Raw genomic sequence first — 24,982 nt, forward strand, 5'->3', positions numbered from 1 at the left:
TTATTTTAAGAAAAAGAAGAAGACTGGGTTGGATGTGCCCTGTAGCTCAGAAGCATGACGATCCATGGCTTAGCAGGCCCTCACCTCTCCTCACGCTTTACTGTAGATTCTTCTGGCCCCCAACCAATCAAAACATGCTCAAAACCCACATGAGAATGAGAGTTTGGAAGTCTTGATGCCTTTGAACACAGTCATGCCCGATCCTGGTCTTTCAACATCCCAGTGTCCCCACTTATCTTTAACTATTGCAACACTGGAAATTAGTAATAATCTGATTCACTTTAAGGTTCAGGGTGGGGGAAAAGAAACACCATAGAAATTGACTAATGTTATTCAGGAGGACGTGGGTGACTCTCAAGTACATGTATTTGCCATAGACTCTAAAGCCAACCACCTCCTAAACCAAAAGGGAGATCTCTGTTCTCCAAACCACAAATTGGGTAAGTGATTGAACTCCCCCCACCCCGTCCCCCTCACCAAAAGCCCCAGAGACTTCCAAGTACTGAACCATCAGATAAGGATGACATAGGGTTGGTTTTAGAAGCAGCTGTGGTTTGGTCCCCCGTTCGAGTAGCAAAACTACAGATAAACTTGTTCTTAATCTCTCTGTGTAAAGAAAACCGTTTTCTTCTTTGCAAAACCAGACCACAGCAAGTGGAAAATGAACTCTTAACAGAATGACTGGATGAGGTCACTGGATTGTCCAGAGAGAGGTGGTGCCTTCGAGGTCAGATTCCCTAAACCTGGCTTTATGCCTTTCTTGCAGTATTTGAATTTATCTGGAGATCTTATAAATACTTCCACAATAGAAAAAAACTATTTAATTTTGTTTGTAAAAATAATATATATATATATATATATATATATATATATATATGTACTTCCCTGGTAGTCCAGTGGTTAAGAATCTGCCTTCCAATACAGGGGACATGGGTTTGATCCCTGGTCGGGTAACTGAGCTCTCACATGCCGCGGGGCAACTAAGCCTGTGCGCCACAACTACTGAGCATCCATGCACTCTGCGCCACAACTAGAGAGCCTGCGTGCCGCAACGAAAGATCCCGCATGCCACAAGTAAGACCCGACGCAGCCATAAATAAATAAATATTTTAAAAATACACACACACACACATATCACATGTGTATTTGGGAGCAGAACCATCAAAAAAATCAAAGAATTGCTGGCTCTGTCCCAAGTCACAGGGCCTTCTGAGGTTTCCTTGACAGATTTTTAAACTTTCTCTCGTTACATTAATGTTAAAAATTGACAACAGTTATACTCAATACCTCATTTTTGCTCAGGATTTGCAAACATACATGAGCAGTCAACACCAGGCCGCCTGAAGATTAGATGAGAAACCAACTGGAGGACAAATGAGCATCATGACCCCATCACTATTGATGTGACGGCACTCAGAGTGTGGGGAGGGCCCAGTGGTCAGGGAAGGCCCCATGCTTCTGCTGGGCCCTGCAGGACCAGTGAGCCATGCCTGGAGAAACCACAACCCACTGCTGGGGCAACTTCCAGGCCCCCATCTCCCTTGCTCTGCCCTACGTTTTCTTTCTTTCCACAGGATTTTATCACCTTCCCACATTCTGTATATTCAGTATCTATCATGCTATTGTTTCTTGTCTTTCTTCACCAAGTAGATGGAAGTTTCACGAGGGCAGGAGTCTTTGTTTTGTTCATTAATGTGTCCCAAGCCCCTCAGACAGTGCTTGGCATATAATATGTACTCAATAAAACTGGGGGATGAACCAATGGATGAACAGCTGGGCTCCATTACATTCTGGAGCTGGGGAGCTGGGTGGCTCAAAGCAGAGCAGCTTCCCACCTTGCCCCACCCATCTAAGAGGGAGTGTGAAACAGTACAGCTGGGGGACTCGTCCCTTTAACCTACATGGTTCCTAATTCGAAGACATTTAGAAACAGGCCCACTGAAGAGATTTTCTAGTTCCATGGCCCTGTTTTACAGATGAGGAAACAGAGGGGAAATAACCTGTTTGTCCAGCACTCAACCCCTCACCTCCCAACTCCCACTCACTGAAAGAATACATTTTTATTGTGTGGGTCAAAACACGTACAAAAACAGAAGACCATGCCTGTAAATGACATTTCGAAACAGCTAAAATGACAAACTATGCCAATCTACCTACTTAACGAGCACAGAACTGGAGCCACTGCTTGGGATATCCTTTAGAATGAAGTTCGGTTGAGAAACACAGACCTTGGCCCGGAGTTCACCCAGGTGTTCGTTCAGATGCCTAGCCCCGTTCAGAGGCTGACTTCAGGCACTTCCCTGAAGGTCCAGTGGTTAAGACTCCGTGCTTCCACTGCGCGGGGGTCCTGGGTTCGATCCCTGGTCGGGGAACTAAGATCCCACAAGCCGTGTGGGGCGGCCAAGGAAAGAGGCTGACTTCAAAGGGTGACCTTCCAGTTCTACGGACCTTTGTCAACATGGTTCCAGCAGAGTTTAGATTTGGTCCAGCCCAGTCCATGTGAGTTTTAGAAGTGAGTTTCCTCTTTTTTCTAAACCAGCTCTTAGTATTCTTTGAGTCATTACCGAGGTGCAGCGGCTGAGACAGGGACCGGCCGTCTCCTGCAGGGCCTTCTGCGGTGCGGCCTTCCAGCGGTGCACCTTCAGTAAAAACCCTTCAGGCTGCGAGGCCGGTGACCGTCCAGATACCCAGGTCTCACACAGCTGATTTTTTAAAAAGCAAATTCAGTAGTTAGTACTCAAAAAAAACATACATATCCATCTGTCTGGAATTACTTGTTCTTTAAAAGTTGGGCAACATAGTATACTAGAAAACACATAATGCTAGGTTCTCTATTTCTAGTTCTGCTACTAACTAGAAGAATGTATCAGTCCTAACTTCTCCGTAAGAAAAGCCAAAGGCTGGCTCTGGTTTCGTCCAGGGCTCTGTGACATCACAGGGCACAGGTGGACACAATGGCTGTGTCCAGGACAAAGGAATAGGACTTACTTGATGGCTTCAACCTGGCTGCATGTTAGAATCACCTGGGGTTTAAAAAAATTTTTTTCTTTTTTAAAGAAAGGATGCCGACCTCCACTCCTAGAGATTCTGATTTCATTCAGCTGAGGTGGGACCTTGGCACAGGGTATTTTAAAGGTCCCCAGGTGACTCAGTCAGCGGCGCTGGAGAAGCACTGCCTCAAGTAACACATTCCCGGTTGCAGCTGTGGCCTCCCAGCAGGTGTTTCTCTCTCTCCTGGAGGCCCCTCAGGAATCGCGGGTCATTTGCTTTAAGAGGAAGGAGATCTGACTTAATTTGGTCAACAAAGTCTTCTGACCCAACCGGAGATCAATGACAATGTCAGGTTCGAGGGATCTGACGGCACTATTTGTTCAGATAATGTACGAAAAAAATCCGGTTACCATGACAAACATTCCCGCAGCCTGGACAAACAATGATTCCCTCATCTGAAATAGAGAGGGAAAATAATCCACTGAGGGAAGGGGTGGTTTTGAATGATAATTATAAATTAGTCTACTAACTAGGGAAATCATGTTTAATACAGAAGAGGACAACCCTGGATCAAGGTTCATTTTTTAATAGTGAAACATCATGCTGAGTAAAAAAATGAAACTGACTTGGAATAATCACAGGCCATTTATCTCCTGGGGTTTGGCGGTGGGAAAATTAATCTCATGACTGATATGAGGAGCCTATCAAGAGAGCACCACACACTGGGGGTCATGTCCACCCAAGCAAGTATCCTGGAGCCCCTCTCATTGTGTAGAAAGAAACGCTGTTGATAAGATCTCACTAAAGAACACAGATTACAGCTAAAGCAACATTTTCCTTATCCCCCCACAAATCCACAGCCCACATCCCTGATGATAAAAGAGCTCCTTGTTTTATTGGTCTTCAAGAGCCTCAAAGAGAAATTCAATCAATACTTGCTGAGTGCCCACTACAGGGGGTACGACCGACTCACCGTGCTAAATGCCAGAGAGGATGCAAAGGTAAGCAAAACACAGTCCCTGCCCTCTAGGACAAACCAGCAAGAGAAGTGCACCACCCCCATGCAGGGCACTTTCCTGGCATCCTTCTCTCTCCCTCACTACTCTCTCCTGAGACCCGCCTGAGCTAACTGAGGTCCCTCTATTGTGGCCCAAGGGCCAAGGCTACTCTCTCTCCTGTCATCATATACCCACTTCCTGGTGCCAGCACTTGGTGGGAGGTGGGGCCTCTATAAAGGCGAACACCCCAGACCCGGCCTGATCATTAAAGAGCTCTACCTTTTCAGGATCCCTTGCCGAAGGCTGTGACTGCAATATGGAAAAGAAACTTTGGTTAAAGGCTTCGAAGACATGAACTTTCGGTTTTACTATTCCAGAAACATTGCGGGGCAAGATCTTACTGAAAAACATGCACCTGCTTGGATATTATTAGACCTCAAGCAAAGAAAAGAGCTTAAACTGAGAACTTGGTGTAAGGGCCTCTTAACCTGCATTCTCCCCGTGACTGCCAGATTCGGTTGACATCCCTGATGGAGATGCTCAGGGTAAAGCAGTATTTCCATCCCAAATCTGCATCTTTCTCTGACTGAAACAAAGGGTAAGAGGCTGCGACTCTCCTGGAAGGAACAATGCTCGTCTGAGCATTTCCCCAAGCTTACAGGAAAGCCTACTTTCTTCTCTTCTGGTCCTTCTCTAGATCCCATCTCTCCCTGTAACATGGCTTGGCCACCTCCTCAGGTGTGACTGGGGTATCTGGACTTATTTGTTCTAACAGATGTACCAGGACATAAGCACTGCAGGGGCTGCTCTTCAAAGGGAAGCGGAAGGATCAGATTCAGGGCTCAGTTCTGCCACTGGTGCATGACCATGGACAGGTCACCGGCCCTGTCTGGCCTCAGCTTCCTCATCTGTGTGCTCTGGGAACACAGTAGAGCAGTGACTGTTCAACTTGGGAGGGCAGGGTGATGCCTGAGTGAGGGTGGTACGTGCCCCAAAATACCACCTTTGAAGGTTCTAACCTGCTCGCACTGTGGTCATGCATCCCATTCCTTACGTGGGGGTGGGGTGGGGAAAATATTAAGACTTATTGGTCTAAACCAGCAAGATCCCTTCTAGGAGTCTAACATACTCTGACAGGAAGCTAAACATTTATCCATACATGTTCCCACTGCTCACAATACATCTGGAATGTTTTGGAAATTACCTTCAAAGAATATAGTTTTGAATCCTCTAAGTGGTAGAAGGTCTCTCACTGGTTTTTAGAAACAACCAAGAATCCAAGTGTCCTCGATAAATTGTGCAATCAAGCTGGGTAATAACAGTATTGATCAAAACTTCAGTGTGGACCACGTCAAAGTTATATTCAAGCAGAGACTAGAAGGAATTGTGTAAGGATAATAGGCTTAATAATAAATATTTGCCTTTTTAGGGCTCTTTTTTTCATTTTAAAGTTGAATTATTAAATGAAGTTTAAAAAAAAGTTAAAAAAAAAAAAAGACTAATTTGTTTGACATAAACATTGACCCTGAAGGGGTTATTAATTTGAAAGAGACAACATTCTTTTGGATGAGTAAGTTCAGGTACGTTTGCGGTAAAAACAAAACAAGACGCCAACAAATATTTTACTTTATTGTCAAGTGGTATGCTCATTTTGCTAGGAAAAACAGCTGTATGGACAAGCTATATGTTTTAAGAACTATGGCCTCCAAAAGAGACAAACAATGCATTAACTTTTGATTTATGAACAGTCTTGAGTCAAAATTTTAAATGGCCTCATAACCAACTATCAAAAGAATCTTGGGAATTCCCTGGCAGTCCAGGGGTCAGGACTCAGTGCTTTCACTGCCGTGGTCCAGGTTCAGCCCCTGGTCAGGGAACTAAGATCCTGCAACCTGCGTGGCATGGCCAAATAATAATAATAATAATAATAATAATAATCTTTTCTGCAGGGGGTGGGCTACCCTTAAAACCAAACTCACAGAATTATCCCAAGGTATTTCAGAGTGCTCATGGGAGCCACATCTGCTAGAAAGCTGATCTGAAACCACTGCAGACCAAAGGACCCTGCAAACAAGCTATTAACAAATCAGAATAAAACATTTTTTCAAAAGCTTTTAGGTACATAGGGTGTCATAAAGAAACTGTTGTGGTTATTCAGGTCTTCAAAATATAAGCAAAATAAAACCTAAACATTCCATTTTCAGACTTAAAATCCACCCTGCTAAAAGAAAACAGCTTTAAAATGGCTATCATGAAACCAATTTAAGGTTAGTTCTGTGCTTTTTAAAACATCTAATATTGCTTGGGGGCTGGAGGAGGGGACTGTAAAAGAATACATATGACAAGCAAATTCCAGTTCTAGGAATTTATCCCAAGGAAATAATTAAGCAGTTAAGATGGGCTCAAGAGTTTAGCAGTAAGGTTTATCACAATTGTTTATAGTAATGAAAATTAAAAACAGCCTCAATATTTAAATGGTTGAGCGGTCAAATTACAGTATACTCTCTCACAGAAGTACCACACAGCCAGTGGGAATAATGTAGAATTAAATTTACTGACACAGAAAGATCCATGTTATATTCCAGTTTGGGGAAGAAAAACATTCTCTCTGCAAATATGTGCACATAAAAATGTCTAGAAGGACATATATCAAGATATGAGGGCTTCCCTGGTGGCTCAGTGGTTAAGAATCCGCCTGCCAATGCAGGGGACACAGGTTCGAGCCCTGGTCGGGGAAGATCCCACATGCCGTGGAGCAACTAAGCCCTTGTGCCACAACTACTGAGCCTGTGCTCTAGTGCTCGTGTTCTGCAACAAGAGAAGCCACCGCTATAAGAAGCCCGCTCACCGCAATGAAGAGTAGCCCCCACTCGCCACAACTAGAGAAAGCCCGCACGCAACAACGAAGACCCAACGCAGCCAAGAATAAAAAAAAAAAAAAAAAAGAGATGAGTAGACTAGTCATCAGAGAAATGCAAACCAAAACTAAGGAGTTAAAACTTCACCACCACTAGGATAACTATAATAAAAAAAAAAAGATAATATCAAGTGTTGGGCATCTTTATGTCAGAACTAAGATTTATATGTTAGACTGTTACAAGACAATAAAACTAACTTGACTTTAAAAATATATATATCAAGTGTTGGGGAGGATGTAGAGAAATTGGAACCCTCCTACACTGCAGGTGGGAATGTAAAATAGTGCAGCTGCTTTGGAAAACAGTTTGCTAGTTCCTCAAAAGGTTAGACAGAGGGTTACCACATGACCCAGAAATCCCACTCTTGGGTATATTACCCAAGAAAAATGAAAATCCATGGCCATTCAAAAATCTGTACCCAAATGTTCACAGCAGCATTATTCATAACAGCCAAAAAGGGGAAACCCTAATGTCCCCTCAAATGAAGAACAGATGAACAATGAATCAAATGAAGAACAGATGAACAAAATGTGGTATATCCACATAATGGAATATTTATTCATCAATAAAAAGGAACAAAGCACCGATACAGGCTCCAACATGGATGAACCTTGAAAACATTACACTAAGTGAAAGAAGCCAGACACGAAAGACCACATGTAGCATGATTCCATTTATATGTAATGTCCAGAACAGGCAAATCTACAGAGACAAATGTAGATCAGTGGTTACCAGGGGCTGGGAGGTTTGTGGGAAATGGGGAGTGACAGCTAATGGGTATGGAGCTTCTTTTGGGGATGACGAAAATATAATAAAATTGATAGTGGTGGTGGTTGCACAATTCTGTGAATATACTAAAAGTCATTGAACTGTATATTTTAAATGGGTGAATTGTATGCTATGTGAATTTTAGCTCAATAAAGCTGTTAAAATGTTAATAGAGGTAATGTTTGGGTAATAGAATTATAGATACGTTGTGCGTTTTAAAAAAATTTAGACTATCTATGCTTTCTTTTTTCTTTATTACGACAAATATGATAATACTCTGAGAGATTTATTTTCAAATCTTCCCATGCTATCATACAGAAAGCACCAAACACACAAAAGATTTGAAGAAAAGGAAATCACCTTTCTTATAATAGTGGAAAAATTGGAAAGAACCCATATGACCCCAGTAGGGTGATCACCAGGCAAAGCATGGCTTATTACCACATCAACCCTGCTCAGCTAGGACCCCAGTCCCTAACCTGGGGCTGGGCACAGAAGGCTCAAATGCTTTCTGAGTGGATGATGGTTTACTAAGGTGCTACTGAAAGTGACAAATGCAATGGTGCACTCAGAACATTTCCTAACAGGTCACAGGAGACATTCTGTGAAAAAAAAAAACTGAACAAAAATACAGAACACAGGGACTTCCCTAGTGGCGCAGTGGTTAAGAATCCACCTGCCAATTCAAGGGACATGGGTTCGAGCCCTGGCCCAGGAAGATCCCATGTGCCGCGCAGCAACTAAGCCCCCATGCGCCACAACTACTGAGCCTGTGCTCTAGAGCCCGCGAGCCACAGCTACTGAGCCCGTGAGCCACAGCTACTGAGCCTGCGAGCCACAGCTACTGAGCCCGCGTGCCACAACTACTGAAGTCCGCACGCCACAACTACTGAAGCCCACCGCGCCTAGAGCCCGTGCTCCACAACGAGAGAAGCCACCGCAGTGAGAAGCCTGCGTGCAGCAACAAAGAGTAGCCCCCGCTCCCCGCAACTAGAGAAAGCCCGCACACAGCAACGAAGACCCAACACAGACAAAAAATTTTAAAAAATAAATAATTAAATAAACAAAATATATACAGAACACATTTTTACACTGTTCGACTTGCTGTGTCTTTGTACGTGAACAAAGATCATAAGATAATCAGAAGTGATGCAGAGACTGTGTAAAAGGAACTTAAAATTTTAAAAAGTCATGTAAGCAAGCACCTTGGGATTTTTTGTTTGTTTTTGTATGGTATCTAGTGGGGGGGGCGGCGCATTTTAAGTTCTACTTTTCCCAGTCCGTATGTGGTCTGGTGCACTCACTCATTTAAATATCTCTGAGCATGTGTTGCTCTGAGGCAGCAAAGTCTGAAACCAAAATGGGATATAGGTAAAGATAAAGATAGGAAAAAAAAAATCCCCAGCCCCTGGGAAATATAGCCAACCAGCATGTTTATTATTCACAGACAATGATTCACTGTTCCTATTTTTTAAGCCAGCCTCGTACTCTAATCATATTGCTAGGTTACAGGCCCCTAGTTATGCGTGCATAATAAAAACAGAATCCATCAAAATGATACATTAGGCTTTTCTCCCCTATAGCATCTCTTTAGGGAGAACATCTGATCATTATAAAGCATACACAATATTAAGCCTACAGATTACTGTGGATTCCCCAAACCAAAGAGGTTTCCAATGAAAATGAAATAGTTATCCAATGATTCTTCAGCCTGAAGAATGGAGACACCATTGGAGGCATGCAAATAACTATAACCCCCCAGGCCCATGCAGATGGCACTGTTCTGTTCATGAATAGACATGAAGAAACCTTTACATAGCTCACTGGTTTTATATTCGGGAATATGGTCTACCGTCGAACGTTCTCAAGAATCACTCTCATACACATTTTCTCTTGTGCTCTTAGAAGCCACATGACTGCGGAGAGCCTCCTGGGCAGGCAAGTTAATGAAACAAAACAAACACACGTGCACAACTACAGTCTAATTTCAGGATCAGCAGTCCTGAGAACATGAGCTTCATGAAACACCCTCCTCACTCTCCTCGTGGCAGCAGTATTAATACTCGATACCTCCTATGAGGATAATTCATGCAGGTGATAACTATCAGAATAAATGATAAGCAAGGCCATTTCTAGTTAAGACTCATGTCTCCGTGTGTTTTTGTGCACACGCGATCTGCAATTCTCTGTGAAGTTGTTTATCCCCCTCTAAAACCAAAACATCAGCTGAATAAAAGAAATAGCATATCCTCTAGCTGAAGAAAGTACCCTGCCTCACGTGCCACAGATCTCTTTGGTACTTGAGAGAAGTGACACCCAAACACTGTACAATGAGGACCACAGGGCAGCAATGATGCAACACAAACCAACATTAGGCACAAGATCCAAGTCTAGGAAGGAGGCAAAAAACTCACTGACTGAATAAGCACCTTCTGGATTAAAAAAAGACAGGCCTGAGTGCTTAGTAACACTGATATAACTGCATTTTGGATCCGGTAGCCTGGAGTCTCAGCTTGCAGGTGAGTCAATGTCTGGCTCAGACACACACTGAAGGAAAATCACAATACTGCCTCCTCTGCACTAGTTACTTCATCAATCAAAAAGAAACAGCATCAAAAAATATTCCTTGCTCAGGCATAGTATAACATTGAAAAATGATGACTTAGAGTAAAAAACACCTTTTGGGGGTGGCAAGGAGAATTTACATTATCTATGATGTGCCAGATCCCTTCACACCTGTTAGTGTGTTAGCTGTCCCCATTTCGCAGATCAGGAAACAGAGTCCCTAAGACTCTGAGGACACAGCTACCAAGGGACCAAAAAGAACTCAGGTTTGTCTGATTTAACAGCCAGTACATTCTGCACAACATCACTGCTGCCTAGTTTAACTGCAAACTCTGCAATGCATTTCATTTAGAATTTTAAAATAATACTTCCCATTATGTTTGGGGATCGAAATTTTTCCTGGTAGGTAATTCTGGGAATGAAATTCTGACCTTTGCCCTTAAAAGCAGTTACACTAAAACATAACCTTTTGATAAGGGTTGGACTCTTTTACCATGAACTCTGAAAAGTTTGGATTTCTAAATACAATTTGGAAATATTTACATGAACCAAAACTATAGTCCCAACTAAGGCTAAATAGTTATTTTTGGTTCTTTAGCCAAAGTTGTTCAATAACTAAAACACTAGACTCCAGTGACAGAATAGCACACGAAAAGATGTGGCAAAGAAAACAATATACACAAGGCTCTGATGATATGAAATGACTGATTTCCATTTCATACATTTTGGTCACTCTCTTTACACTCTTATTTGTGGACAGATGCCAGGCAGCAGTTAACCAATCCAAGATGAAATGTTCAAGTTCAAAACCTGACCCCAGTTTTGAAAGTGGATTTTTAAAAAATTCAATCAGAAGGAAAACTTAACTGACATGAGTTTTATTGTGAAGTGTGTACAAATTTTCCTTTAAAAAAAACCCCGGGATTTCCCTGGTGGCACAGTGGTTAAGAATCCGCCTGCCAATGGAGGGGACACGGGTTCGAGCCCTGGTCCAGGAAAATCCCACATGCCGCGGAGTAACTAAGCCCATGCGCCACAACTACTGAGCTTGCACTCTAGAGCCCACGAGCCAAAACTACTGAGCCCACGTGCCACAACTACTGAAGCCCAGGCACCTAGAGCCCGTGCTCTGCAATAAAGAGAAGCTACCCCAATGAGAAGCCTGTGCACTGCAACAAGGAGTAGCCCCCGCTCGCTGCAACTAGAGAGAGCCCGGGCGCAGGAGCAAAGACCCAACGCAGCCAAAAATAAATTAATAAATTAATTTAAATAAATAAATAAATAACCCTGAATTTGAAAAAGGTGGCCTCGTATTACTTCAGCTGTTTCCAAATTCTTGTTACCCCAAGAGCACGGACTATTATTTACCTAAAATGCATAACCTCCAAAGAGTTCATGCTGTGGCACTCAGGTATACACATGTCAATTCTCCACCTGGACACCTGGTACCTGATACACCATATTAAAAAAAGTACACAGTGGAGGTCATTAAACAGAACCTGCTCCAATGCACCATACCCACATCCTGAACAGTACGTTTTGTTTCTTTCTTTCTTTTTTTTTTTTAAAACCACTCACTAATTTAGGTTCTTCCAACCAGAAGGGGAAAAAAAGCCAAGCCTGTCCACAAAATGTCCTCCCAGCCACGGTGCCCGAATCCACAGCCTGAGTGAAGGCCTGAAAGTTAAATAAATGTAAACCAGGCTCTTCTCTCCAGAAAAAGATGAAAAGACTTTTTGGACAGCCCCACGGTGCTCTCCCGTGAGGGGACAGTCTTTCGTTTAAAGTTTCGAAGAGGCTTCACTGCTGTCCCATATGGGGTCTTGAAAAAAAGAGTACCGTTCGCACCTCTTAACCTGCTTAACGATGTCTTGCTGCCCGAAAGGAAGCCCGCTGTCTCCAATGCCAAGAAACCTGCAAGGCAGGTAAGCGGAATCAAGCTCTAGGGTAAGAACGCTTACCCACTTCCAGTGGCATTCGTTTCCCAAAGTTCTCGCATTTTGAAAAGTTCAAGCGAAGATTACAAACGCAAGACATTCCCTTCCCCTTGGTTACAGGGCCCTTTCTGCCCTTCCTCCGCGGCCACCGCCAGGCCGAGTTGGCGCCCACCGGCGGGAAGGGTCCGGCAGGTGGGGCAGCCTCCCAAGGGCCCGGGCCCTTCTGGAGACCCCGAGGTGCCGCTAGGACGACACAAAGTTGCGCCGGAGAGCACGCGGCCGGGTAGGCGCTGCTCGTGACAGCCGCGCTGGCCCGCGAGGCCCCTGGGTGGCGGACGCCTCGGCGGGGCCGGCCGTGGCCGCCACTTCTCCGCCCGGGCGCACGGAGCCTGGAGCCGCCGCCACCGCCGCGCTCCCGGCTCGGACCCCGGCCCGTCCCGCGCCGTTCCCCACCCCAACCTTCCCGGTCACTCACCCGGGGGCTGGGCAGCAGCAACGCCAGCAGCAGCAGCTGCAGTCGGGCAGGCATGGCGAGGACTCGGCCCTGGCTCCTGACCGGTCCGGCCGGCTCCTGGGGGACGGTGCGGGCGTGCAGAGGACGGGGCGGGGGCGCCGCGACAACAGTGCGGCGGCGGCCGGGACTCTGCAGACGCAGAGCTATCTAGGCGGTGGTGGCACCCCCATTCCCGGCCCTATAAGTGCCGGGCGCCGGCGCTTCTTCCGGTCGGGGCGGGGCAGGAGGCGGGGCCGGGGCGGGGCCCAGGCTTGGGGGCGGGCTGGGGTTGGACTGGGCGGGGCTGTCGCTGGAGGGGCGGGGTTATAGGCGGTGCCAAAGGCAGCTTGGGCCTCCGGCTGGCCTTGAGTGTCCCGGCCGCGGCGGCAGAAGAGCACCAGGCTTCTGCGTCGGGCATCTAGGGACGCTGAGTGATCGAGGCAAAGAGCTTGCCTGAGGGCAAGGGGAGACCGGCAACCCCGCCACGCGGGCGCATTCCCTGCCCCAGGCGGTCCCAGTGATCCCGCTGAGAGATCCGCTGCGTCAGACTTGATCAGGAAAGGCCAAGAGACAGCCCGTGCCGACTGTCCAGAGTCCCCGCTCCGTCTTCCCGCCGTGGTGGGATCGTCAGCGACCTCCGGAGTGAGGGTCGGCAGCTGGCAGGGGATTCCTGCAACCCGGCGCTTCTGCCCTGCGCGCGGCTATTGCCGAGTTCGCAGCCCTGGGGTCTTCCAGCTGCGCCTCAGTTAGTCCAAACGTCCCTTTCTTTGTCCTCAGGAATTCCCCTCAAATCATGTCCACAGCCAACAGTTCCCTTTGGAATAACCACGGCCAAATCATTCACCAAAAATTACAAGCAAAGAAGGAAACCATTTCAGCTGCTGGTGTCATGTGTGTTTATGTGGCATTTGTAGATGTGACCTCGTGAAGCTTGACATGGGTCCCAACTCGCTGGAGGGAGTGGGTTTGTTGAGGACTCATACAAGGTCCTTTTGAAGGTTGTGGGCTATTAACCTGATGTAAAGAGCCCTGCAGCTGTTTGGTCACTGTCCCATGCTGCCCTCAACTTTGATGGAAGCCTCTCTCCAGAGGACATTTGTAACAAGACAGAATAAACTAAGGTTCAGAGCACATTTCCATATTCTAGGAGAAAAGGAAAAAAAGGATGGCAGCTTCTCTAATTTTTTTAAATTAATTTATTTTATTTTTGGCTGCCTTGGGTCTTTGTCGCTGCCCGCATGCTTTCTCTAATTGTGGCGAGCAGGGGCTACTCTTCATTGCAGTGCGTGGGCTTCTCATTGCAGTGGCTTCTCTTGCTGCGGGAGCACAGACTCTAGGCGCATGGGCTTCAGTAGTTGTGTCATGCAGGCTCAGCAGTTGTGGCTCGCAGGCTCTAGAGCACAGGCTCAGTGGTTGTGGCCCACGGGCTTAGTTGCTCCGCGGCATGCAGGATCTTCCTGGCCCAGGGCTCCAACCCGGGTGCCCTGCATTGACAGGCGGATTCTTAACCACTGCGCCACCAGGGAAGCCCTCTAATTTTTCTTGACTTGCTCGTATGACAGCCTAAGATTTTTCAGGGTTTGGGGGAAAGGAGTAAGCAATGCTAGAGAAATAAAGAAGTAGGGACTGTATTCAATATCTTGTAATCACCTATAAGGGAAAAGAATCTGAAAAAGAATATATATATATATATATATATATATGCATCACTTTCTGTACACCCGAAACTAACACAACATTGTAAAATCAACTATACTTCAATTAAAAATAATATAATTAAAAAAAAATTAGTGGGGGACTCACCAGATGTCTGAGCCTGGGTGCATGTGAGTCAATCCTATCCCACTAGAGCAGACAGAAATGCTCATGGTAAAGCAAATCACATCAACAAAGTTCCCCATTCCCAACTTCATATGCCTGAATCACAGTCAAGGGACTAAACCCTTGCTGGAGAATCCAACACACCAGTTTAAGAGTAGGACAAATCTTGGCAACTGTGAAAGCAGTAGACACATTTTGAAAAGTGTTATCTGCATGTATAAATGCAAACGGAGAGGTTTGAGATTGGCGAGGGATGTGCAGAAACACAAGCTCCATCACTCCTGACCAGTGTGGCCAGGTGTCCAGGGAGGCGCCCACAGAAAGTGGGAGGAGCTCTTTAATGATTATCCATCCGGCATGCAAGCTGACAACAGGATCTGTAAGACCACAGGGTTGAGTTAATAGAGAAGCCTGATCAGAAAATGCTTTCACATGCCTTCTCTGGTGCTTTTTCTCTGACAGAGTGACTCTAGGAGGGGAACTTTCTGTGCTGGAACTCTGGCAGCCCTTTTACAATTCAAAATGTCACTGTGACCCTGTAAGCACAGCAGATAAAACACAAAGGGGAATGCTTACCTCAATCTGACTCATAAATCAGTTTTAAAGATCCAATAAAGAAAAAAAAATCTGTTCCAAGGAGACTGGACGAGGTAGGTATATTTATCTTGTACTCATCTGGACCAAATCTCTAGGCCATAACTGCACTGTTATAGGTTCTCAGAATTTCTTATGCACCAGTTAGGTTACTCTTATGCTTAATCAGACAGGCACATGTCTTGTGCCTGTCTCCATTTGATTGGCAACTCACACTGATAAGTTCTGGTTTTATTTACGGCAGCATTGCCCACAATCTTGTTCCATAGTCAAGTATTGTTTTAGACAGCTTTTTGCTTTTGATAAAGCAAAAGCTGGCATTGCTGATAAATACAGACAGAAATGGAAATATTTTTGCAGGGTGCCTTTGAAGTGGACCTGCCCATAGAAAAGGCCTGAAAATGACCTTTCTGGAAGTTGTTTTAAATAACATCCACTAAACAAGGCAAAGGTCATGGTTTTAGTGTAAAGATAAGCCCTCTTTTTCCACCAAGGTTAAAATATATGTTCAGCAAAGACTGGAGCAGGCAGGACCTGACTATGTCAGTAGAGGGGAGGGAGTGGTGGGAGAAATGAGCTAAAATCTTATTTTCACTTCTCTCTAAATCAGTGGCTCCCAAACTTGAAGAGTTTTTTTAAAAAATAGATTCCCAACACCTTTTTCTGCCCTCTTCCCCTTACTGATTCTGAATCTCCTGGGGGTGGAGACTGTGTGTTTTCCAGTTCCCGGAGGTGATAGGGGTAGCCGAGGTCCTGGAATCCGGCTCACTCATAATGTCCAGCGTTAATCCCTGTGGCCATTAATCCCTTTTCTTTATTTTAGCAAATGTCGCCCTCTAGTGGAAGTTATGATCCAGCCTTCAAATGTTTGTGCCTGTCTCAATTCTGTTCGAAACCCTTCAAAATTTCACTTAAAAATGATTATGAAGTTGGTTTGCAGATAACTATTTAGTGAGAGAGTAGTTTCCTTTGAAGGAGACTTGAAAGGAAAAGCTGGTAAAACCAGAAAGAGAGGTCATGGTTGAAAGCTTCAGTACCATCTCAAAGGAACAGTGTCTTTACCAGGCTAAATCCACTTTGACTATTTTGAGTGATCTCCACACTGCCGCTGCTCCCAAACAGACTTGAACTTACAGCACATGTTGAGGGGTAGTTAAGGGATAAATAAAACGATGAAGCAAGAGTTTCTGGTAGCAAGCTAAACGTTTATCTCCTTCATGTCCTAATTTTTTAAGGGAAATTCTTTAAAAGCCACTGTCACTGTGAGCAGTTTGGTTCTTAGGTAAATAGAACCTTGGTTCTTCCTGTTCCAGGATGACTGGATTTGAAGAGATCGTGCCACTCACTCTGGAGAACTTCTCTTTACCACAGAATCCAATCTACCGTACACTTTTTTGCTACCGCAAAGATGATTCTTATCACAGTTAACATTGGTTGGCTGTGGGCTATTGTTTGGAAATGTGCAAACACATGTTTTATAGGACCAGCTCATGCTATCTGCACAGCAGTTCTATGAGGTAGTGTTCTTAGCCCCATTTTACAGATGATACATTGGAATCTTAAAAGATTAACAGCCAGGTGGGTAACACATAGCTAGTAAGCAGCACAACATGGATTTTTTTTTTTTTTTTTTGGCTGTACCGGACATCACATGGGATCTTAGTTCCCCGAGCAGGGATTGAACCTGGGTCCACAGCAGTGAAAGTGCTGAGTCCTAACCACTGGACCACCAGGGAATTCCCAGCACAACCTGGATTAGAACTCAGCTGTCAAAAAAAAAAAAAAAAGAACTCAGCTGTCTACATAACTTCGGAGTTCACTGAGGCAACCACAGATGCTGCAGCCTGTTCCACCATCGCTGGTTGTTATCCTTGCCCCTCCCCCAGTGTACTGACAAGGTACCATTCTGTGGCCCGTAAATGTGGTTAGGCAGGAGCCAGACTGCCTTGTCCCTGGAATACTATTAACAAACAGAAGTTTGTACAAATATTTGGTGATAAGGGGCATTGCCTCAAATAACATGTAAGTCTCCTGATCTCACCTGTGGGTTGATTGTGCAAAAGCACAACTCACAAAAGGCACCGACCAGCCACCTGGGAGAGAAGACTGAGCTTTCCCCTGGGGTTTCTGCCCTGGGAGAGAGCTCAGTCTAATCCTGATTATTTGTTCACTTGCCTCTGAGCTGTTGTATTTTACACCCATTTGTGCTGAGTCTATATGCCACCATGGTGAAGTGTCCATAGTGGTACCAGTGTATCGTATATTAATATTCTCAAAGGGTCAGCTCAGTGCCAACATGGAAACGGCCATCCTCTCAGAGTACCTCTCTTCCTCACTGGTCAGTCCCTCCTAATCCCCTGGGATCCAGCTTATTTCAACAGAACTCTCTGGAAACTTCTCTCAAGCAGCTCATATTCTTCCTCCTGCAAAATCCCAGTGGGCTTGCTTTATCTTTTTTACCCTGGGCCTCTCTTCAGTTCACGTATGTTTTTGTTTGTTTGGTTTTGGAGTTGTTTTGGCCGTGCCATCTGACTTGTGGGATCTTATGTCCCGGACCAGGAATTGAACCCGAGGCCTCAGCAGTGAGAGTGCAGAGTCCTAACCACTGGACTGCCAGGGAATTCCCTCAGGTATGTTAATAGTTCTTTTTTCTTGAACTTTTCCTCCTTGGATAGTACCATTTTCTGGCTTTCCTCCTGTCTCTCTGCTCTTTTACCTCCTTGCAGACTGTGTTTGTTAAGGTTCAAGATATATACCTTACCTGTTCTCTCTCTCTCCTTTCTACGAGAGCTCATTCACAGACATAACCAAATTTTATTTTTTTTAATTTTTTAAAAAATATTTTTTCTTTTTAAAAAAATTTTATTTATTTATTTTTTGGCTGTGTTGGGTCTTCATTGCTGAGCGCCAGCTTTCTATAGTTGCGGTGAGCAGGGGTACTCTTTGTTGTGGTGTGCAGGCTTCTCATTGCGGTGGCTTCTCTTGTTGTGGAGCACAGGCTCTAGGCGTGCGGGCTTCAGTAGTTGTGGCTTGCAGGCTCAGTAGTTGTAGTGCACGGGCTTAGTTGCTCCATGGCATGTGGGATCTTCCCAGGGATCGAACCCATGTCCCCTACACTGGCAGGCAGATTCTTAACCACTGCGCCACCAGGGAAGTCCATAACCAAATTTTAGAGTAGAAAGAAACTTTAGCTATAATTTTGTCACCTTCATTTTGCAGATGACCTCATCTTTGACCTCAGACGGTTACCACTCATTCATTCATTTATTCATTCACTCTTTTAACAAATACCATCAAGGGCTTCTAAGTTCAAAGGATTGGTACCATGAAGGAATATCACAGTTTGCAAGTTGGTAAAGGTGATAGGACTTGTACAACGTACAAGGCCAACTGTGAAAAGTGCAAGAAGGTGAGAATAAACTCAGAAACAGAACTATGGTGTTCAAGAGAGAGATGGGTCTGGTGGAAGGAAGGAGGTGGGATGGATAGAGCAGGGAGGGCTTCATGGAAGAAGTGGTATCTGGGCTAGGCCTTTTGTCAGATTTGATAGGGGAAAGGAATAGTCTAGGGGGACAGGAGGACCCGAACAAAAGCCCGAAGAAGGGAAAGGACTGTGTGGCTTCATGGAAGCCCCAGCTGCCTCATTAGTGAGCTTGTGTGCTTGCTTCGGCAGCACATACACTAAAAACAAGTGAGCTTGTGCTCGACTTCTACCCAGAGGAGCAGCGGGAGATGAGGCAGGGCAGGCAGGATGGGCCGGTAGATGGGGGCGTTAATGTCAGACTGGGCTTTCTTAGCAAGCAGCAGAGTGAGATGGGACTGAAGGTACGCTTCGCGGGGAGAGTTCGGGCAAAAGACAGGCGTTTGAGAGACATCAGGAGCCGGTTAACAAGAGTTATTTGGGCCTTAATCTAGAGCAAGAAAAGGAAGGGGGGACCAGGGCTGATACAAGAGACCTTGCCAAAGCAGGATGGAAAATATGTGACTGGTGCAGTTAAACAAACAAGAAGATTCAGAAGAAGGAATTCAACAACAGTTATCAAGTGTTTACCATGTTCAAGGGACCGTATTACCGAAGTGAACTTGGGTCCACTTGCCTGCCTCAAAGCAAAGCCAATTCACTGACACCAGGCTGTAATGAAGCAAAGCACAGTGTTTATTTGCAGCTCGCCAAACAGGGAGTATGGGAGTGGCTCACGCCCAAAACTCCCTGTTATTGGCTTTCAGGGATGGGTTTTTAAGGCAACACTTGGGGTGAGGGCTTCAGGGTGCATGACTTTCTTCTGATTGGTTGGTGGTGAGGTAATAGGGTGATGTTTCAGGAATCTTAATCATCAACCTTCTGGTTTCAACCAGTTTGGGGTCTACCTGCTTTTGCTCAGCTTATAGTCACCATCCTCCACTTGGGTGGGCGGTCTAATTTCCTGCAGAACTCAAAGATATGTGTGTCAGATCATTACGTACCTCCCCTGAGGAGGAACTAGGACTCTGTTTTATTGCTGAACTGTTGTCATTACTTTTCTTGTTTAACTGATTTTCCTTTGTTTCTGCATTCCTTCACTTCCCTAATTCCCAGGTCCTGCTCAGTTTCAGCTGTTCTCACCATGGAGGGAGCAAGTGAACAGGAATTAGGGCCCACCTTGGAAAAAAGGCAGATATGCTAGGTGGTACTGGCTCTGCCCTAGTGGGCACCTACCCTTGTGAGGCCAATCATTCTACTCTACTGTGGTAGCTAAGTTTCCAAAGATGGCCCCAAACAATACTTTCCTTCCTTATAAGCCATGCTGCCCTTCCCATCAAAAGTAAGAGCTATTTCCCTTCCCTTTGAATCTGGACTGTCCCTGTGACAGGTTTTGACCGTAAGTGACATTCTGAGACCTCCCAGCCCAAGTTTAAAAGGCAAGACAACTTCCATTTCCTTCCTCTTGGAGTCTAGCTGCCATCTTGGGAGAAGCCCAAGCCACACTCAGGCCACATGCAGGGGAACGGAGTTGCTTTAATCAACAGCTCCCAGCTGCCAGCCATCTAGGTGAGCCATTTTGGGTGTTTCAGCCCAATCAAGCCCCAGGGTGACCACATGGAACAGAAGTCCCTCTCAGCTGAGACGGTAAGCAGAGAGGGTAGGGGGTCTCCAGAGAAAGAGAACCAGCCATGGCTTTCTTGACATAAGAGAAGCCATTATTGGCCTAAGCTATTTTGTGATCTAAGCCTGGCCACAATGCTTGCCCTTGAACAGGTCTCAGTAATTAAAGATCTTAAGGCAAGTGAGGGAATGCAGGAGCAAAGGAAACACAGTCAAGAAAAAATAGTTCAGTGATAAAACAGAGTCCTAGTTCCTCTTCAATGGATATACATAATAATCTGGTACGGTCTTTTGAGTTGTTCTACAGGAATTTAGGCCCCCACCAAGGTGGAGGATGGCTAAGACCCCAGACCGGTCTGAACCTAAGGAATGATGTTAACTTTTTCTGACATTTGTGCCTTCAGTCAACTAAAGCTTGGACTCTGTCAAACTTTGCCCCAATTCTGTGCTGAATTCTCCTCGAGGCCCTTCATGAATATGCACACACTGCCCCAGCCTCTTCATGAATATGCATATACTACATCAGCCTCTTCATGAATATGCATATACCCTTAGCTTAAAATGTCCCCAGTTTTGCTGCTTGGGGAGACACTGCTTTGCGAAATTTCCCCGGCGTTCTCCTTACTTGCTGCAAGTAATAAATCCTTCCTTCTCCCAGTCTTTGGCTTGGTTGTGTCTTTTAGCTTACCAAGAGGCAAACCCTGTTTTCAGTTAACAAGGCTAGTTAACTCACAGATCTGTGAGAGATAATAAAATGGCTGTTGTTTTAAACCACTAAGTTATGTAGTGGTTTGTTGTGCAGTAATAGTTAACCAAAACAGCTACCCGTCTGACCAACTTTACTTGACCCATGGGTAGGCTTGTATCCAATCTGGCCTCAACTAGAGGCACGAAAAGAGACTCGTTTCCTTTTTACCGGCAAGGCCGGGAGGTGTGAGGCCCAGGAGCTGCCTCCATCGTGTAAAGAAAGCCAACACAAAAGAAAAAAGTTGACAAGTAAAGAGATGCACAGAGGCAGTCAAGGAGCCCTGGACAAGCTTAAGTTCTGATTCCAGTTGGCTTGACATCAGCTTGCAAAGCTCTTCTTCCTCTATTTAAACAAACCTTCCCCTATTTATCCCAGCTACTTTGAGTTGGGTTTCCATCACTTACAACCAATAATCCCTGATTAAAGTGCTAGCTCAACATTTCTAAGAGGACTAAATCAACAATATACCTGACTACACCTGGCCCATGACCTACACTAAAGACATCATTTTACACTGACCATATTGGCAAACGTATAAAAAGTGTGATGATATCAAGAGTTGGTGAGGGTGGAGCCCAATGTGGGAGTGCAGATTAGAGCCTCCACTTTGGAAAATAATTTGCTATTATCTGGGAAGTTGGAAATGTGCTTACCTAGCAATTGTGCTTCTGTGTGCATACCCCAAAGGATCTTTTGCACACACACAAGAATATTCAGAGCAGCTTTGTTTGTCATACTAAAAACTGGAAGATATTTTAAACATCTAACCCAAAGAGGACAGGTGTATAAACTGCAGTATAATTGTGTACTGGGATGCTACACAGTAGTGAAACTGGTCGCATTACTACAATTCCTGGTTGCATTACATACAACATGAATGTCGCCAATATTAAGCAATAAAAAGAGCAAGTCACAGAAGAACATATACAGTATATTCTATTTCTGTAAAGCTCAAAGTCAGGCAAAACTAAATAATATACAAATATATGAAGCGGGGCTTCCCTGGTGGCACAGTGGTTGAGAGTCCGCCTGCCGATGCAGGGGACACGGGTTCGCGCCCCGGTCCGGGAAGATTCCCACATGCCGTGGAGCGGCTGGGCCCGTGAGCCATGGCCGCTGAGCCTGCGCGTCCGGACCCTGTGCTCCACAACGGGAGAGGCCGCGACAGTAAGAGGCCCGCATACCGCAAAAAGCCATACATTTTATCTATTTCATGCTTCAATTTATAGAGCTGGCTTTAATTCTAATGATGCATCTTATTACTACAATTAAAAAAAATTGGTTTGTGTTTTTCTTTGAAAACATTTTTCTTAATGTGGATATTCCATCAATCATTTATTTATCATTTTGCAGTCACTATGATTGAATATCTCCTTTGTAGTGGGCAGTATTCTATGTGTTGAGGGCAAGGTAATGAATACAGTGAACTAAGTTCCTGGATCATGCAGATGAAAATAGTAGAGGAAGATGTTAAAAATCAGCTTTATATATATATATATATATATATATATATACATATGAAGCAAAAGTCTAAAAAAAAAGCAAAAACCAGACAAACTCAAAATTCAGGACAGTGGTTTTCTCTGAGAGTGAGGGAGGGAGAAGTAGTCAGAAGGGGCCGAAAGTGAGCTTCAAAGTTACTGATGATGTCATTTCTCCTAAACTAAGTGGTATCTGAATGTTCAATTTATTAATATCTCTGCAACGGGAGAGGCCGCGACAGTGAGAGGCCCACGTACCGAAAAAAAAAAAAAGTAGAGCCCGAATCATGTGGAACCCTAGTACATGACAAAAGTGGCATCGCAAACCACTGCTTCAAAAATGGGCTTTTAAAAAAATAATTAATTAATTTAATTAATTAATTTTTGGATGTGTTGGGTCTTCGTTGCTGCACCTGGGCTTTCTTTAGTTGAGGCGAGCGGGGGCTGCTCTTCATTGCGGTGCGCTGGCTTCTTCTTGTTGCAGAGCATGGGCTGTAGGTGCGCAGGCTTCAGTAGTTGTGGCACGCAGGCTCAGTAGTTGTGGCTCACTGGCTCTAGAGCACAGGCTCAGTAGTTGTGGCGTACAGGTTTAATTGCTCCGCGGCATATGGGATCTTCCCAGACCAGGGCTTGAACTCGTGTCCCCAGCATTGGCAGGCAGATTCTCAGCCACTCCAAACTCTGGAACTCCACACTCCGGAGGCCCTCCTTTCCACATGCTGCCTCTCCCCTTCCCTCATTCATTTATTTTTATTCATTTATTTATTTTATTTTTTGGCTGTGTTGGGTCTTCATTGCTGCACACGGGCTCTTCTCTACTTGTGGCGAGCAGGGGCTACTCTGTTGCGGTTTGCGGGCTTCTCATTGTGGTGGCTTCTCTTGTCCCCAAGTACAGGTTCTAGGTGCACGGGCTTCAGTAGTTGCAGCACGTGGGCTCAGTAGTTGTGGCGCAGGGGCTTGGTTGCTCCACAGCATGTGGGATCTTCCCGGATCAGGGATCAAACCCGTGTTCCCTGCGTTGGCAGGTGGATTCTTAACCACTGCGCCACCAGGGAAGCCCCTAGGCAGTAAATTCTTGTTCCTTTTCTATTTTATGTATACTATGTTTGTATCTGTTAATCCCATACTCCTAATTTGTCTCTCTCCCCTTTGGTAACCATAAATTTATCTTCTGTGTCTGTGAGTCTGTTTCTGTTTGTATATACATTCATTTGTATTATTTTTTAGAGTCCACATATAAGTGATATCAATATAGTCTTTGTCTTTCTCTTATTTCACTAAGCATAATATTCTTTAGGTCCATCCACACTGCCACAAATGGCAATATTTCATTCTTTTTTATGGCTGAGTAATATTCCACTGTGTGTATGTGTGTGTGTGTGTGTGTGTGTGTGTGTGTGTGTGTGTGTGTGTGTGTGTGTATATATATATACCACAGCTTCCTAAACCATTTGTCTGTTGATGGGCACTTGGGTTGTTTCCATGTCTTGGCTATTGTAAATTGTGCTATGAACAATGGGGTGCATGTATCTTTAAATAAATTTTTTAAAGGCAAATATTGTCACATTGGGATAAACATCATCATCCAACCATATGCCTCATACAAAGGACACAATAAGAATAAAATAACATAGAAAGGTTAGAAATAAACGGATGGGCAAACATATCAGAAAAACAAACAAACAAAAAGACGAGTAATAATGCTAATGTGAGATAAATTAGAACTCAAGGCAAAAGACATAAATAACTTAGTTATTTTATACAGATATGTGTAATCCACAATGGAAATATTATCAGCCACAAACCATAATGAGAATTAATAGCATAGCCTCAAAATGTACAAACAAATAACAATAGAAATAATCATGGAAAATGACGGAAGCAGATTTTTTATTTTAATTTTTTGTTTAAAATTTTTATACAATAAAATTAAATCTTTTGGGTGAACAGTTCTGAGTTTTGACAAATGCATAAAGTCCTGTAACCACCAACATAATCAAGATACAGAAAAAAATCTATCACCCTCAAAAATGCCTTTGTGCTGCCTTTGTAGCCAAATGCTCCACACATCCCCAATCTCTTGGGAGTTCTTTGATCTGTTCTCCATCCTTATAGTTTTGTCTTTTCTATAATGTCATATAAATGGAATTATAGCATCTTTTGAGTCTGGCTCCTTTCCCACCGCATAACACCTCTGAGATTCTTCCATGTGTGACACGTGTTGATAGTTCATTCTATTTTTGGCAATATTTTATGGCCAAGTAGCATTTAGTTGTAAGGATGTACCTCAATTGCTTACCACTTACCCACTGAAGTGCTTTTGAGTGATTGCAGTTTTAGGGGATTATGAAAATGGTTGTACTATTTTGCATTCCCACACAGTAATGAAGAAAAGTTCTTGCTGCTTTGCATCCTTGCCTGCATTTGGTATCTGAAGCATGATCTTAACACTTCACTATTAATCAATGAGAATACATACACTCCCAATCAAGTATAAAATACAGAGAGAGATTTAGACAACATAATTACAGCTAAGACTGAATTAATAATTTTTAAAAATTAATTAATTTATTTATTTTTGGCTG

At 44.4% G+C, this 24,982-nt stretch overlaps 1 protein-coding gene and 1 non-coding gene across 2 annotated transcripts in view; both read right to left on the reverse strand.

Annotated features, from left to right (window-relative positions):
* The window catches only part of ERN1 (endoplasmic reticulum to nucleus signaling 1), an 80,520-nt gene extending 66,024 nt beyond the window's left edge, over nucleotides 1-14,496 (reverse strand). Inside the window, 4 exon segments of the mRNA XM_007456805.1 lie at nucleotides 2,565-2,660; nucleotides 12,296-12,820; nucleotides 12,880-13,123; nucleotides 14,474-14,496. Of these exon segments, the coding sequence (XP_007456867.1) occupies nucleotides 2,565-2,660; nucleotides 12,296-12,820; nucleotides 12,880-13,123; nucleotides 14,474-14,496 (888 nt within the window).
* A 2,252-nt stretch (nucleotides 14,497-16,748) lies between these two features.
* TRNAE-UUC (transfer RNA glutamic acid (anticodon UUC)) lies at nucleotides 16,749-16,821 on the reverse strand. Its single transcript has one exon. It is a non-coding gene; the product is annotated as a tRNA-Glu (tRNA).
* Between the last annotated feature and the right edge of the window lie 8,161 nt (nucleotides 16,822-24,982).

The sequence above is a fragment of the Lipotes vexillifer genome, unplaced genomic scaffold, assembly GCF_000442215.2.
Source record: "Lipotes vexillifer unplaced genomic scaffold, Lipotes_vexillifer_v1.1 scaffold299, whole genome shotgun sequence".
Lineage (NCBI taxonomy): Eukaryota > Metazoa > Chordata > Mammalia > Artiodactyla > Lipotidae > Lipotes > Lipotes vexillifer.